The 15549-nt window shown below is 36.9% G+C and overlaps 2 protein-coding genes across 2 annotated transcripts in view; both read left to right on the forward strand.

Moving 5' to 3' along the window:
* Nucleotides 1-15549, forward strand: part of LOC131692384 (diacylglycerol kinase 1) — a 420215-nt gene that overhangs the window by 264291 nt on the left and 140375 nt on the right. The window lies entirely within an intron of this gene.
* LOC131692385 (uncharacterized) lies at nt 779-2167 on the forward strand. The gene is made up of 2 exons (XM_058979394.1): nt 779-812; nt 874-2167. The coding sequence occupies exon 2, from the start codon at nt 913-915 to the stop codon at nt 1855-1857; it is 945 nt and encodes a 314-aa protein (XP_058835377.1). The 5' UTR covers nt 779-812; nt 874-912; the 3' UTR covers nt 1858-2167.

Below are 15549 nucleotides of genomic sequence, written 5' to 3' on the forward strand. Positions count from 1 at the left end.
ATAAAATACCAATTAATGCGTAGAAAACTACGCATTTTTAATGAAAGTGGAATAACCCATTAAGTGGGTAAAGCGTTCGTATCCATAAATGAATACAGCTCTTGTACGTCAACCTGGGTATTTTTTACCCTTTATTTTTCGCAGAACTGTTACAACAAAACGCGTGAAAAATATCCATTCATGAAAATCGCGCCAGAATGAAAAATACTTTCAATAGAATTATTTCCGAATTAAAAAACATAAAATAACATTCATTTCACATTATTGTCTCCTTAACTACTTAACAAAATAAAACCGCCAACTGGATATATTTTTAATGGCTAGATCTTTTGGCTGCTCTAAAAATGCCAAACGCATATTTGCAACATCCTCAGTAGTTTAAACAGCCGTTTTTATGAGCATTGCCGAAATGTTCCGTTTCCGCCACGTACTCAGATGCAGGCCGGTAATTTGTAGCTTCCGCTACGAACCTTAGTTTGCAGGTTAACTCGCTTAAAATAATTTTTAATGACTTTTCACTCATTATTAAGATCAGTATATCTATTGACATTATCTCATCGAGTAGTTGTGAAATGAATAAAAAGCACCAATTGTTATAAGCAATAAAATACCCATTTTTTGACAGCTCATAAAATAGGTAAAGTTTTTTTACCGTGTTTATTGCGCATTTTGCACCTAACAAGACTCCTGCGTTGAAAATATTTGCACAGTGCATTCCCCTCACAACACATACACATATGCGTTCCGTTTTCTCGTACCCTATCTGACAGTTCTTTTTGTTTTGTGTTTGCAATTTGCTGCTGCTAGATTAGGTAGATATTTTTCAAAATTTCATAACAAGAGACTAAAATATGTGATATTATGTTTTTACAGAACCGTTTTCAGTCTCGGCAAATACGGATTAAAACAACTATGAATACGGACGATTCACTACCCCCGGATTCGGATCCGGAAGTTGAAGAGTGTTTAAATCGAATCAACTATTCTCGGGAGGATCTTTTGGTTGACGATGACTCTCTTGGTGCTGTATTGTCAACTGAAATGATTGAATACAGTTTAAGCTTGTCCGACACCGGGATGGATATCAGCAAAGCAGAAAACGTTGATCATCAACAAAGTGAAAGCAGATTTTCTCAGAACAAATTGCCAGAAGGATTGCTTGGTTGCTGGTTGCTGATTACGGTACGGGATTTTAAGGGTCATAGTTCCGGCAAGGAAGTTGGTAAATGGGGAGTCTCCGGAAATACTGCCGAGCAATTCACTCATAGTTGTTGGCTGCTGGCGAAAAAATTTTTGAAACGAGAAGTGATTTTTACGTGCGATGAAAGAGGAGTGGCAATGCCTGTTTGGAGCTCCAAGCCGATTCCGGAAGAGGGCGATTTTATCCGTTTTGCGTTGTTTAATGATAAAACCAACCATAGATGTTACACGGTAGATAAAGTCACCCCTACACTTTTACAGAATTGGAGAAACAAAGAAATCCATCTATTACTGCATGTTTATTCACTTTCTGTCAACAACAAGAGCGTTTTCAAGACAGTGCGCGAAGTTTTGTTGGAGCAGGAGGAACGTGACAAGGCTGGGGCTGCTTCGAACCAATCAGTTGCGGTTCTTGCGCAAAAATTGCGAGATATCCATGGTGATAAATGGGAAGCAAAGGACATTGCGTGGATGATGTGGGCTAATGCCATTTATACTTCAGAGTTTCACTGCCAAGAAAGGTTGCTACACGATGCTCCCCCCGCACATTTGGTGAAATTATTTTCGGTTAAAGAACAGCCTCGTTTGAAAGCAATTCGTCGAGGTTTTGCTGTTGCCCATAGTGTAAATGCTGGGTATCATGACGATGTAGAATAACTTCGTGAAGCCTTTGAGGACATGCAACTAACTGCTCAAAACATGATTGTCAAAATGCAATCAGTGAAACGGCACCTAGAGGCCCTTGAGCAACGAGACCGAATCGGCGACACGTTCATTTCAGCAGCGGAAGAAGCAGTGCAAGTGGAGGAAACAGACTTCGGAGCATTTTTAGCCAGTCGCGTAGAGGAGATGGATGATGTCGATCATCAATGATGATTTTGCTCATAACAAAAAAACAATTTTCCTTTTAAAATGTTTCTTTTTAATTACCAATGTTCTATTTAATAAGAAAACATGTATAATTTTTAAAAAACGATGTTTATATTTAAAAAAATAAACTTTTTACTTTCGCTTCTCTGAATTATCTTCAAACCCAAGGCCAGTGAGATTTTCTTCTAGGGCAATTGTTGGGTCAAATCTTCCACCTCTTACATAACCGCATTTGCGAAACAGATTGTTCATTGGGTGATTAGAAAACGTATCCAACGCCTTTGCAACCACTAATTGAATGTCCTTCTCGCGAGTCTCTTGGTAGATTTTTTTCAAGTGCCTTTTGGTTAATCCGAATACGATCTCTATTGGATTGAAGAAAGGACAGTATGCAGGTAGAAAAATTACATAAATACCCAATGCGCGCAAATAGGAAATTATTGCAGAATCACAATGAATGCGAGCTCCATCAAGAATCCATACGGAGCAATGACCCAGGTAACATTGTACATTATCTGAATTGAGAGCAAACTGTCTGCAACAAGCGAAAAATTTTGTCCTATTAAACGTCCCTTCGGTACAGAAAACCTCCTGCATGCCTTCCTGGCTTATGAAGCATAGCAATGAAGCTCTTGGTCGTCTTACAAATTCGCCTCTACATATCAACCGTTTCCCCCGCACAGCGTATCCTCTTGTGCGTAGCATCCCTCTAAGAACGGTTGGTTTCAAAATCGTCCAATGAAGGACGTTCGTTGGACCAATTTGGACATCGTCCAAATAACCGTTCAACGAACGTCCATCGCTGGACCCGTGTTGAACGATTTTGAAACAATTTTTTGGACTTCTCAGTGGGATAGATCTGGAATCGAAGCTTACCTCATCCAAAAAAACTAAGTTATGGTAATCCCACTTGATTTGATGCAATTCCTCACAAAACCTTACGATATCTTCCGTTCTGATCTGTATAGCTCTTCGTTCCAGCGCTTTCCAGGTTAATCCTTCGTTGTGCAGTATACGACAAATCGAGGACGCCGAAATTGTGATGTTAAATTGGCGAGCAAACAGTTCTTTTGATTCATCTAAGTATAACGTTGGTTTAGCAAGAAATAATTCCACCAACCACTCTCGTTTATCTGCTCCAAATTTTTTTACATCCCGATAATATTCTTTCCTCGAAAAAACCCGTTTCTTTGGTAAGTTTGGATCCAGTTAGTTATTGTTGACTTGTGTTTCCGGTACATGATGGCAAGTTTCGCTTTTGAAAGTCCTAAAAAATAGTAGCCGTACAGCACATAATAAACAGTGTTAACCGATGCGCGCCGCTTAGAGACTTCTGAAAGTATATCAGCCATTCTATGGATATCTTTTTTAAATATTCACTTAAATCTTTATTGAAATTTGCAACGCTCGTCGATAAAAAATGACACGACATATTTATGTTTTTGTCAAAATGCTGCATGAGTATTAGTGAGCGCGGAAAACTAGCTGTCAAAAATTTCACGCGCTAGGGTCTTAAAATTCATAGGATGGGCAATATCTACCCGCATTTTTTTATTTCCTCGTTCTTTCCTTCTTTCTACACGCTTGATTCCAATTGCACATCAAAGGGTTACAGTAGAGCACGTTTGGATAAATTGAGATCTATTCAATCAATTCAGATCAAAGTTGTTTTTGTGAATTAGAAACAGAACTACAATAAGAATTGTTTTGATTCTTTTCTTTTTGCTTATCGCTAAGAGAATAAGCGGGACCATTTAATTTGTTAATATAAATCAATAACATATTTTCACGAATGATTGCCCATATATCTATTGTATCACACATCAAAGAAAGTAAATAACGGAAGAAAATTATTGTTTTTAGGGGAAAGATCCAAACAAATGACAATTGGATATAGATCATGAAATGCAATATTTTATAAATTTACTTACACTGGTCGTTAGCAAATTGAATCAGAATGTTAACAGCTTAGAGATTAGCTCCACAAATACCCTAAGCTAAGAGAAAATAATTGATTTTAAATATGTGCAATGTTCCAATAAGAATAAAATCACATAAAACTTCTGAATACAAAATGTTTTGAAATTTATTGTGATCAATATATTTATTTTGTTTTTGGCATAAATCGTTCCAATTTGCATTGATGCATTATAGAAATATATCTATATTCTGTCTGCCACAGCGCAAAAAAAAATAATATAACGCTCGTGAATATAAATGATCATTCTGTCAAAGTTTAATTTTCTGTTTGATCTTTGTTTGCTTTTTATTTAAACCTCGCTGAAAAACGTGTATAATTTTAATTCGCAGACCTTCATTGATAATTGATCTTTATTCCAAACTTGTGAAAATTCACTTGAAACGAAAATAAATGTTCTCCCCCACGTCGATAGGTATCATGTTCAGTTAGAATGACACTCACAGTTCATTTTAAATTCAAATTGAAATATTTTAACCATTTTTTTAATCAAAGTATGAAATCTCGACAAACATATAATTCCGGCTTAAAAGCCAACTGTGAAAATTCTCTTTGAAAGGAAATTCCAGACAAACCGTTACTCGCCAATCACAGATGTTGGCAGTAAACAAAAGAGAAAAATTTTCTCTTCCATTAACTGCTATGAACTGTGTTTATCCAGCGACGGTTTGTCCGGAATTTCCTTTCAAAGAGAATTTTGACAGTTGGGTTTTAACCAGTAATCATATTTTTGTCGAGAAATAACTATCATGGCACCAATTACAACCGATGGTTTAGCCACCTCTAACTCGACGAGCGCCTATTCAAGCTGAATAAAAACATGCATATGTATATCAATTTATTTTCTTTTGTGCATATTATGTCATTACAAAGTACTGCACATCATCGGCCAACTTTCAACTATCCAACACGTTAAAGTTCAGAAACATATCGGCAACAAGTTGACAAAATTGTTCTCAAACCCTATGGAACGAGATATTTGACGAAGAAAAGCTATTTTACTGCAAGAAAATATCGGAATGAATTTACTCATTTTCTTTAACTTGAATTTGTTGTTTTTTAACATTGACGTGTAACGCAGATCAGAACGCCATATAAATGACAGCAATGTTTGATTAAAGCTTACCAAATATTTTAGGTCGGTTTAAAAGTTAGTCCGGTTTAAAAACAGTTAGTACGGCTTTGTGCTTACGGCTTTTAATGTACTTAGATTTGAGTTCTCATGATTTTCTGAGACCACGTATGCATTGGACGAATATCATACAAGCTCTCTTGATTCTTAAATCGAGTTTTGAGTTAAGAATTACCCAAACGTACTTAACTTGATCTGTAACAATAACTGCTCCGGTTGTAATCTTTTGTTAACTAAAAAGCACCATTGATGTTTTATTTGGATTAACTGATAGTCCAACCACTGAAGATACCATTTCTCAACAACACATGCATGCTGCATCAAATCAAAAAGCGTGTTAATGCAAATACTGGAGATCATTATGTAATAATCATCGGCGAAACTATTATATCGGAAACTCAAGCTCATTAAGTTTCCTCAACAAGCCATCGGCGACAAAGTTCTATAGAAGTGGTGACAGCACACCACCTTGAGGACATCCGCAGACACTCAGTTTCCTTATCTCTACTTGTCTCAACAATTAACACATACATCGGTTACTAAGCATTGCGTGTATCAAGTTCGCTATATTTAAAGGTACCCTGAACTCCTAAACTTGCTTGTTGTGGACAACATTGTGCAACAGGACAGTAGTATGCTTCCCCCGCTGATATGCATGTTGCATTTCATGAAACGGGTACTCGCCCAAGCTAACATCCCGAATGCAGTGGTCGATTAAATGTGCCACTGATTTGAAAAAGAAAGAGGTCATTCGGATCGGCCTAAAGTTCTTTGCCTCCTCATAGGTACCACAATAGATCTAAATACTGGTCGCAGTGGTTTGTCTCCAACAAAAAAAAAGCTCTTTGCCTCCTCATAGGTAACGCGGTCACTTTTGGGAATGAATTTTACAATCATTTCCCACCACACTAATGGAATGTATCATGTTGCTAGACTACAAGTAAGAACTCTTAACCCATTCATGCCCATGTTGTTTGTAGACAACAATGTTTTTATAACTTTTGGTTTAGGCAAGAATTGCTCCCATAAACAAGTAAGTCTAATAAATGTGACTAATATCTTTCATTTGAGCACTAAAAGTTAGAAGTATTAGCTCTAAAACTGAAGTTATTACATTTAGTCTGATTGGTTACCGATGGAGCAGTGCTGCCAGGGACAGTTTAGGTTGACGACGTAAAATGAAATTTTGATATATCTTCGTTATTTTGCAATATTATTGAAAACTGATAATACCTATCAATTTAGACTGTCTTCGACTACATTTTACACGTAATTGGACTATTGTAAAAAATCTAGGAAAATTGTATTAAGCATTGGAAGGTAAAACTTTCGCAGCTTCTAGCACTGCGATGGAAGCACCTATTTCTATGGAAAAAGATTTTTCGTGTTCCTTGACCCCACCATTTTCAAGGCAAAATAGTTTTGGACACCTGTATGCATAAGTAAAAAGTTGGGCGTGAAAGGGTTAAAGAAAACTAGCTGACCCGGCAAACTTCGTCCTGCCCAAAACAGAATTCATCATTGATATTATTTCGAGCATTCACGACATCAACAAAATTAAGAACGAATTACGCAAATCCATCATGCCGTTCTTAGGTGATGCGCGGTCTTACGTACGCCAACTTTGTATATATAGAAATATATATATATATATATATATATATATATATATATATATATATATATATATATATATATATATATATATATATATATATATATATATATATATATATATATATATATATATATATATATATATATATATATATATATATATATATATATATATATATATATATATATATATATATATATATATATATATATATATATATATATATATAAACATGTAGTAATAGGAATAAAGAATATGGAATAATTTCATCTTTTCTCGAAGACGTATACGGAGCAAAACTTGCAAGCGCCCATTTGATTGATTCGGTTGTCACGATTTTACCTAGAAAAGAACTCAGGGGCGGTCGTCAGTGATGGCCTCGTACAGCCTGGAAAGTGTTAAGTTCTACATCTTTGTCAGATGAATATTCACCCTTAACAGTTCTAATGGAGCTGACATGAAAGTCTTTCAAGTTCGAAAGTAATTTATTCAATTACTTAGTCTCGTTGAGACTTGAGACATTCGTGCAGAGGTTTTTCCAACCACTTCGCTCAGCAGATCGAAGGGCACTTCTGTATGCTTTGCGAGCCAACTTAAATGCCTCCGACCCGTCCCTTCGTCTGCGATTCCAAGCTCGTCTACATAACTACATAACTAGAAGCACGCCTAACCCTAAGCGGGCAAGCCCCTTGGTATGCTGCTACTATCAGTGAGTTTGTTTTATCCACGAGCTCATCTAAGTCACTTGGAGATTCAATCGCCGGAAGAGACCCATGAAACCTAGTCGCCAAGCGCTCTTCGTAGTGGTCCCAGTTTGTAGATTTCGGATTACGATATGTGACGATATCTAGCGAGACGGTTAAATTATCAAAAATGATGTATTTATGATCAAAATACGACGGTTCGAGCCAAGTTTGGTACGAGCCAGTTTGCCAGCTCATGCATAATGCTGTCAGAGCAGAGAGTTACATCTAACACCTCTTCTCTGCCAGCTCGTGTGAATGCCAGTAGGGTTCCGCTTTCCACGTTAGACCGGTCTAAGTTTCTAATATCCACCACAGTGAAAATCAAGAAAATGCATTTAATACGCAATTTTTCATGCTACATCAAATATTCTCCTATTTTTTCAAAAAAATTAAAAAAAATTTATTTAAGCTGTTAACGATCAGTTTGATTTAAACTATTAACAATAAAAATTAAACTTATGAAAAATCACGATTTGTTGGCTTAATCTAACGTTAAAAGCGGCACCCTAATGATGAAATAAAAAAAATACTAATATTTTGCTATAAGGAACAATCTACGAAATATTACGAAATTCTGAGAGATCGTATAACTTTTTTGATGGAATTGCTGGGTGTTTGGTTCATGGTTGAGTTAAGAACCTCTCCAGGGTGATAGCAGAGATATTGATAGTATTTGAGGAAAAAACATGTTCTACACATACCATCAAATCTCAACCGTTACAGAGTTGTGGAACTTTGTCTGTATTTGACTTGTATATCGTTAAATGCCTTTAACGCTAGATGTGTACATTGTATTTTGAATCTTTTAGTTCAGTTAATGGGTTTAAACAAGTCTTTGTGGGGAAATAGTCAAAAGTTGGTGTTGTTGAAGAGGTTTTTGTTAATTTTTTCAAAATAATGAATTATAAACAAATAATAATATAACTTTAAAATTCCATATTTTGATCTTAAGCATTTTTTCATATCTCCTCCATTTTATTGAAACTCCAGTGGTTTTTTCTTTATTCGATTTGTGAGTATCTAAAAGACTCTAGCCTACAAAATATGCTTTATAACCTTATTCCTAAGCTTTCGTTGGAAAGCTGAGAAAATTTCATAGCAAATTATGTACAAATATTTTCTAGTTAATTGTACTATGTCACGTGTTCATAGTAAGAGTTCAAAACTAGTGTTTTTCGAGGAGTTTTGTAATTTTTCAATGTATTAATTTACAAAATTCATCATTGCAATTGTTCTTTTGAGGACTAGTTCGTTGACACTTTATCCTCTCTTTTTATTTCGCTTAACAATAGCAGACACAACATGACGTCACCATAAATACAATCAGATTCAATTGGTCGTTTTTGCATAAAATTGCATGCGATTAAAATAATTTTGCGCCAAAACGAATAAAAAGAATGATATGAACTCAAAAATGGAATTTGAGAACTTGCTGAGGTGCACCATTTCGATAATAACAATGATGATGTTTGTAATTTACCAAATTTATTTTAAGAAATAACCAAAACGCTAATAATAATAAAAGCTTTCAACTAATTTACTTTTAAAAGAATACTAAATTCACTCAACTGAATGACATATAATAGGTGGCATACTTTTTAAACTAGACCTAGTAAAAGAGAAAATAAGACAAAAATATCCAAGTTCAATAACCCAAACACATCGAAACATATGTGTATGACGTCAAACAACCAATTTCGCAGTTTTTTCAAACGAATAATTTTAATCATTAAAATGATGACAATAACTATCAAACTTTTCGAGAAATGAATGAAAATTCGATAAAAACGCTAACCTGTAAATACTTTACTTCTCGACAAACATATGTTTACGGCTTAAAATCCAACTCTTGAGCGTTTTTTCAAAACGTCATATCTGCAATGAGTTACTCTCTTTGTTTACTTTCTCTTTTGTTAATAATTCGGTCACTTTAACATTTATCCCTCAACTCTTTGCATAATATGCTAGTTAAAACCACCGTCTTTCGATCTGTACTGTAAAATAAGCGGAAAGTTTTATATTGACGCCGTAAAAATCGAAAGAGAAAGTAAACAAAGAGAGTAACTCATTGCAGATATGACGTTTTGAAAAAACGCTCAAGAACTGTCAAAATTCTCTTTGAATGGAAATTCCGGACAAACCGTTACTCGCCAATCACAGATGTTGGTAGTAAACAAAAGAGAAAAGTTTTCTCTTTTATTAAGGTGAAACGATGCCAAAATCACAACAAAGTTTCGGTTATCTTCGGCTATGTTCGGGTTACGCTCAGCATCTCTGTGCGGCTAGAACATACTATACCGATAGGAGATGGCACGCACATAAGCGTATCGTTCAGCAATCAGCTGACTGATTTTTGTACCACGTGTTTCATTTGTATTGAAAAATAAAAAGGTACAAATTTCCCTAACGAATAAAACTTCCGTGAAGAGAATCTATTCATCTGCATGTGCTAACATGCTTACATACAGTGATACAATTTCTAAGCAATCTGAGATAAGACTTTTAAGTTACAAACGATTTTGTCTTGCGCGCTAATGCAATGTTTTGATTTTGACGATGAAATAAAAAGAAGAAGCAGAAACGACGGCAGCCATTTTAGAAGTCACCTTGTGACTCTATTCAGCATGTCCTTAACTGCTGTGAACTGTGTACGAACAGTAGCGGTTTATCCGGAATTTCCTTTCAAAGAGAATTTTGACAGTTGGCTTTTGAGCCGTACCCATATGTTTGTCGAGACTTCAACAAATTAACTGAATTATATGTGAACACTACTTAATAAAAAATTTTCTCATCTTTCCAATGGAGGTGGGAGTGTGTATCTTCGTCGCGAGCGGTTCACCTTCGAGTCGGTTAATTTTCATCGGCACAGTTTACTGCCTCCCGGTTATCGAAAGTTCGAATAACGGTGCAATTTAACGATTATACAAAGTGTCTTATAAAAGCATTTTTCGACATATTTTCGACTGACGCGAGTGGTGACAGTTTGTGAAAATCGAATTCCGGCAAATGAAAAAAAGTTTTTTCCTCGCATTAAGGGCCTTCGATTCCCAATGCAAAGACAATAAAAGTGCATAGAAAACATCTAGAAACACAGTGTACATTCTAAAAATAGTGAAAAATGGTTTTTCAGAGAAAAAATTCGATCCGAAAAATGAAAAAATACAGCAATAAGAAAAATTGGCATATTCAAATAATTGGCGTTTCACCAGCGACTAGCGACAACCAGGTGTCGCTCCAAAAGTCTTCGCCCGAAAAATAGGTGGCAAACCAGCCGGTCGGTGCTCAGCTAATTTCTTCCTTGTCACCTATTTTGTATTGGGTGTTTCATCGGCGGTGCTATCTTTAAAAATGAGCCGCCATGGATATTCAACTGTTTTTTTTTGCTTTCTTATTTTATTGCTAATGAGTAGAGGTTTTAATTCTTTTATATTCAGGATTGCAGATATTTTGTCGCATGTAAATTTTAGGTGTTCGTTGGTCCTTAGACCGGCGACGTGTGCTGTCGGCCTTCTGCCGATAGTGGCAGAATGAGAGGGTGCGAATGGATCTAGCCGAGAAGACAATACCGTAAAAATGAATAGTTGTTCGGAGGTTGGCTCGTACTATGATTCGACTGGTATCGATGATCGCGGGTCAATACGTACTGAAAATTCGCCGCGTCTGTTTTAATGAATCTAATTTCAAGCTCCGTTCTTGGTAACAATCAGCACCGACACGATAGAAACCACGAACAAATTCGTCGCGTGATTGAATGTTATTAAAAAATATAAGCAGTTCTCCTTATAGCCGGCTATCCGGAGTTGAAGTTGCTTATTTTGCTAATCGTATTAATACAACAAAGGATAAATTTTCCCAAATTCTCGGCAGCCGGCTGCCCAGAGCAATTATTACATGATAACGCTATTGGCACATTTACTAACAAATCTCCCCTTCCTGTGATACATGTGGAGATGCAGAGGATTACCCGGTCTCTAGTAGCAACATGTATCGGACTAACATTCCTTCCTTTCCCAGAAGATCTGCATTCGGACCTAACCGGCGTCGGTATTGATCAGCATGCAGGGATCAGAATAGATTGTACAATGTGGCTCATCATGTTATTCCCAAGCATGTTGTTCCAATGAACATTTTGCAACCTAATTTGGTTCTGGTCAATAACGGAGTAGCAACTACGGGCGATCTCTTATGCTTATGCTTATGCTTAATTTTCTCACCTTTCCAATGGAACTAAAATATTTGAAACATAAAGTACACATTTTGAGTTAGGAGTATTTAAAGACAAACAAATCAATTACAGAAAAGGTACAATAACTCTGTAACGGTTTAGAACGAATTCTTTCCCGAAAAATGATCCTCTATCACCCCTCGAGAGGCTTGAAACCATGAACCAAACACTGCCTATGTTACTAAATAAACTTGAAAGCCTTTGCGAGTGAGCTAGAGCTACTAGAAAAGTTCATATTTGGCATATGGTTTGTGGAGCCAATTACCATTTGAATGACCAGTGTTCCGATAAAAGGTCAAAATTGTTACCGGTCCAATGTATATTCATCCAGGGAGCAGCTAAGTTATTGCATTTTTTTCTGTGATTGTGTAGCACCACAAAAACGTTATGCTAGGAATGTATATCCTAAAACACCGATGAACGTGCCCTGTTCCAGTATCATGTGTAACCATTGATTCCCATCCGGTCTATTCGATGAAAAAGAGTTAACAAGCTTTCGCTGGCACAATCTATTCCTGTGATTCACCACTTTTTCATACATCTGACTCGTGGTATGGTATGCTCCATCGCTTCGGCAGAAATAAAAAGAACGCTGCATAAATTGAATATAAAATTAAGTACACAAATAGAAGTAGGAAAAAATAACGATCGTTGCAGAAAGCGAAGCTCACCGTCTCTCGCGCAACTATCACACTGGTTATAGTTTATCGCAGCACATATTTCACTCAATTTGCATTTTATTACGGAACAGGCGACCAGCTCATATCGGAGCTGGTGATGAGCAGGTCTGCCTCTTGTTAGCCTGCTACAAAGTCGATCGATGCATCGAATTTATTGCAGTGTCGGAGTACAGTATGTGTCATAAAACTGTTTGGATACTTTGCATAATTTCGATAGAAATAGAAATTGGTGCACTAACGTTCAAAATCTTAGTTTCCGATGAGTGACTAGTTGAATAATTTATTCGGGAGTTCTAAACAAAAAATACAACACAGAAGCAGTAAAACATGCAAAATTCCCAAACGGGACAATTTTTGAACAAACCAAATTATTGTGCATGATGACACAAGACACAAGGTATGGACTAATCCAACCATTATTATGTTGGTGTTAGTTATTGACGAGGTGAATCCGAAACACTGAAAAACCATGCTGTAGAAAAAATTCTAGAATCCCTTGTGTTATAAGTTTGTTGATCTACTTTTGGTAGGTTTGCAAGTGATCCACAATTAATTGTTTTTTTTTACTTTTGTTTGAATTTTAGGATTCAAAACCCTTACAGCTGCCTTTTCCAGTTGGCAGCTTAAATCTAATTAATATTAATAGAATAATTTTATATATTAATTTTTAATTTCATGATTTAAGTTATAGAGTGTTACAAATTTTGTTTCTCCTCCGGCAGCCCCAAATAGACTCCTGAAAATGGTCAGCACATTGCGTAATTGAACATATATGATTTAAATGAAATTCTTTAAGTTCCTTTTAAAAAGGTTACTTTCTGAGAATATTTTGCATTTGCATTTGTTTTTGTAAAAAGTATTCCTCTAATAATCAATGTCTTAATGGAATTTTATAAAACTATAATCCAGATGCGGAGAGGCTAAAATCAAGTAGTTCGGAGGACTCGTTGAACCTTCGAACCATTGAGATGACATGAATGTTGGTAGTATAGCTGGTCTCATTTTAGGAAAAATTATAACTCTTTGGCGAATAGTACGAGATGGTGCATAAAAGTGCATTTATGCTAGCAGCTTAGGAACATCGCATTCACTCAGCAGTCTTATCAAATGACAACGGTCTTCATACGACGGCTGGTTTTGTGAATCCCAGGCCTTGTCGATTGTAGCAGAGAAGTGACGATGGTAAGTTAGCTTGTAATCCAGTATTACTCCGAGATCTTTAATTTAGTCAACACGATATAGCTGAATTTCAGAAATATCAAGAGTGATGATGTTCCTAATGCGACGAGCTCTGATAACACTGCATTTGGGAATACATAAAATCATCATATTCGGCACACACAAGTTGTTGAGAGTTTCCAGAATGGCTTGAAATACCAGGCAGTCAAAATGATAACGAATTACGTAATATAGTTTGAGGTCGTCAGCGAAAAATAGTTTGCCACCAGGATTTAAAATGCCATCAACGTTAATTAATAAACAGCGAAAATAGCTGTGGTCCAAGTGTACTACCTTGAGGAACTCCTGAGCTGTTTGAAAAGCAATCAGACTGAGCAGTACCAATACAAACAGCAACTTGACCATGAACGAGACACGATCGAAGCCACTCTCAGAACCTAGTCGTGCGGTCAAGTTTTTTTTTAGTGTGACAATCAGGATATCGTGATTCATTTTATCAAATGCGGATTTCAAATCTGTATATATCGTAACCACTTTAAGTTTTTGCACCTGTTATCTATATAAAAAGGCGTAAACCTCACTAGATTGGTTTACACCGAACGGCCAGAATATAAACCATGCTGACAGGTGCCAATATAGTTTTAGGCAGGAAGCAAATAGTGTTTCGTTACCCAATGCCTCAATAAGTTTTGATTCAACCCCAAGCGAAGTGATTCCACGGTAATTTTCAACGTTACGCTTGTCACCATTTTTAAAACTGGGAACAGTTTCGGACACTCCCGGTGCATTGGAAACATTTGCTGCTGAAGTGACAAATTAAAAAGTTGCGTGAGTGGTGCAGCTAAGAATAAGTAACTTGGAGTGAAAATTGGCAACAAACCTCGGAACCTACCGGTTTGCCCCCTGAGTAGGCTTGGTCCATCGCCGGGGCTAATTGGCTCACTAAAAGGACATCGGTGCCGTAAGAAATCCCACCACTGCTCAAGTAATCGGGTATCGGTATTGGGAGAAATTCCGCCGTCGGAGAACTCTCAGTCGGAGTAACATGATTCACCTCCAGGGTCTATCCGAGTAGATCGCGACAAAGCTGGGATCTAAATGTCTCACGGAAATAAGGGGCTCATGAAATCAGGAGCTAAATGGCTTGCGGTAATTTACCTTTGGAGAATAACCAAATGAAGTGATTTAATTGTCCATGTACGCAGCGGATTGAAACGAGTAATAGATGGATAGAATAGAGGAAAAAAGAATGAGGTGATATGAAAGCACAGCCGGGAGGGGACTTTAAGGTTTGGAGTAAGGTAGCAGGCTGACCAACGAAAGTGGTTACAGCTTGCTGGAAGTTCCGCTAGCACACTCCGTAAAGACGTAACATTCTGCAGTTCGTCGCTGATGGAGAACATGAATCGCTCACTAGTACACACATAATGACCATCAGGCAATCCACTATACCGTGGGTCGGTGGAACTGTACTGTAACGCGGAGGACTTCGGCAAGGACCGAAGCACTTCGTGCAGACAGAAGCACTTCAATTCCGAACGCCGATAAAATGTCGGAAACACTAGTGAGGGCATTTGACGTACTAATGCCGAGATAATTGAAGCCGGCGTCTAAAACCAGAAGACGGCCACTTTTAAACATGAGACCAAGGTGCTTTGAGTTATAAGGTGATTCGTCTTTAGCAGTAACTAGGTGAGGAGTGAGGTAAGCGTGCAGCATACTGTGGGGAAGAAAAATGACAGCGAACAACTGAAATCTAAGCAAACATATGGAGAGCCTGAAAATCTAAGCAAACATATGGAGAGAAATAGTAAAAATGTTGTTAGCTATCGTTTCTAAAACCAACATGGCTGATCGGCGTTCTTGAGGATTGTATCACCTGAGAATAAAAACTCCTTGCATGAGACAGTGCTGAGAAAGT

This window comes from Topomyia yanbarensis, chromosome 3 (genome assembly GCF_030247195.1).
Source record: "Topomyia yanbarensis strain Yona2022 chromosome 3, ASM3024719v1, whole genome shotgun sequence".
NCBI classification, from domain to species: domain Eukaryota; kingdom Metazoa; phylum Arthropoda; class Insecta; order Diptera; family Culicidae; genus Topomyia; species Topomyia yanbarensis.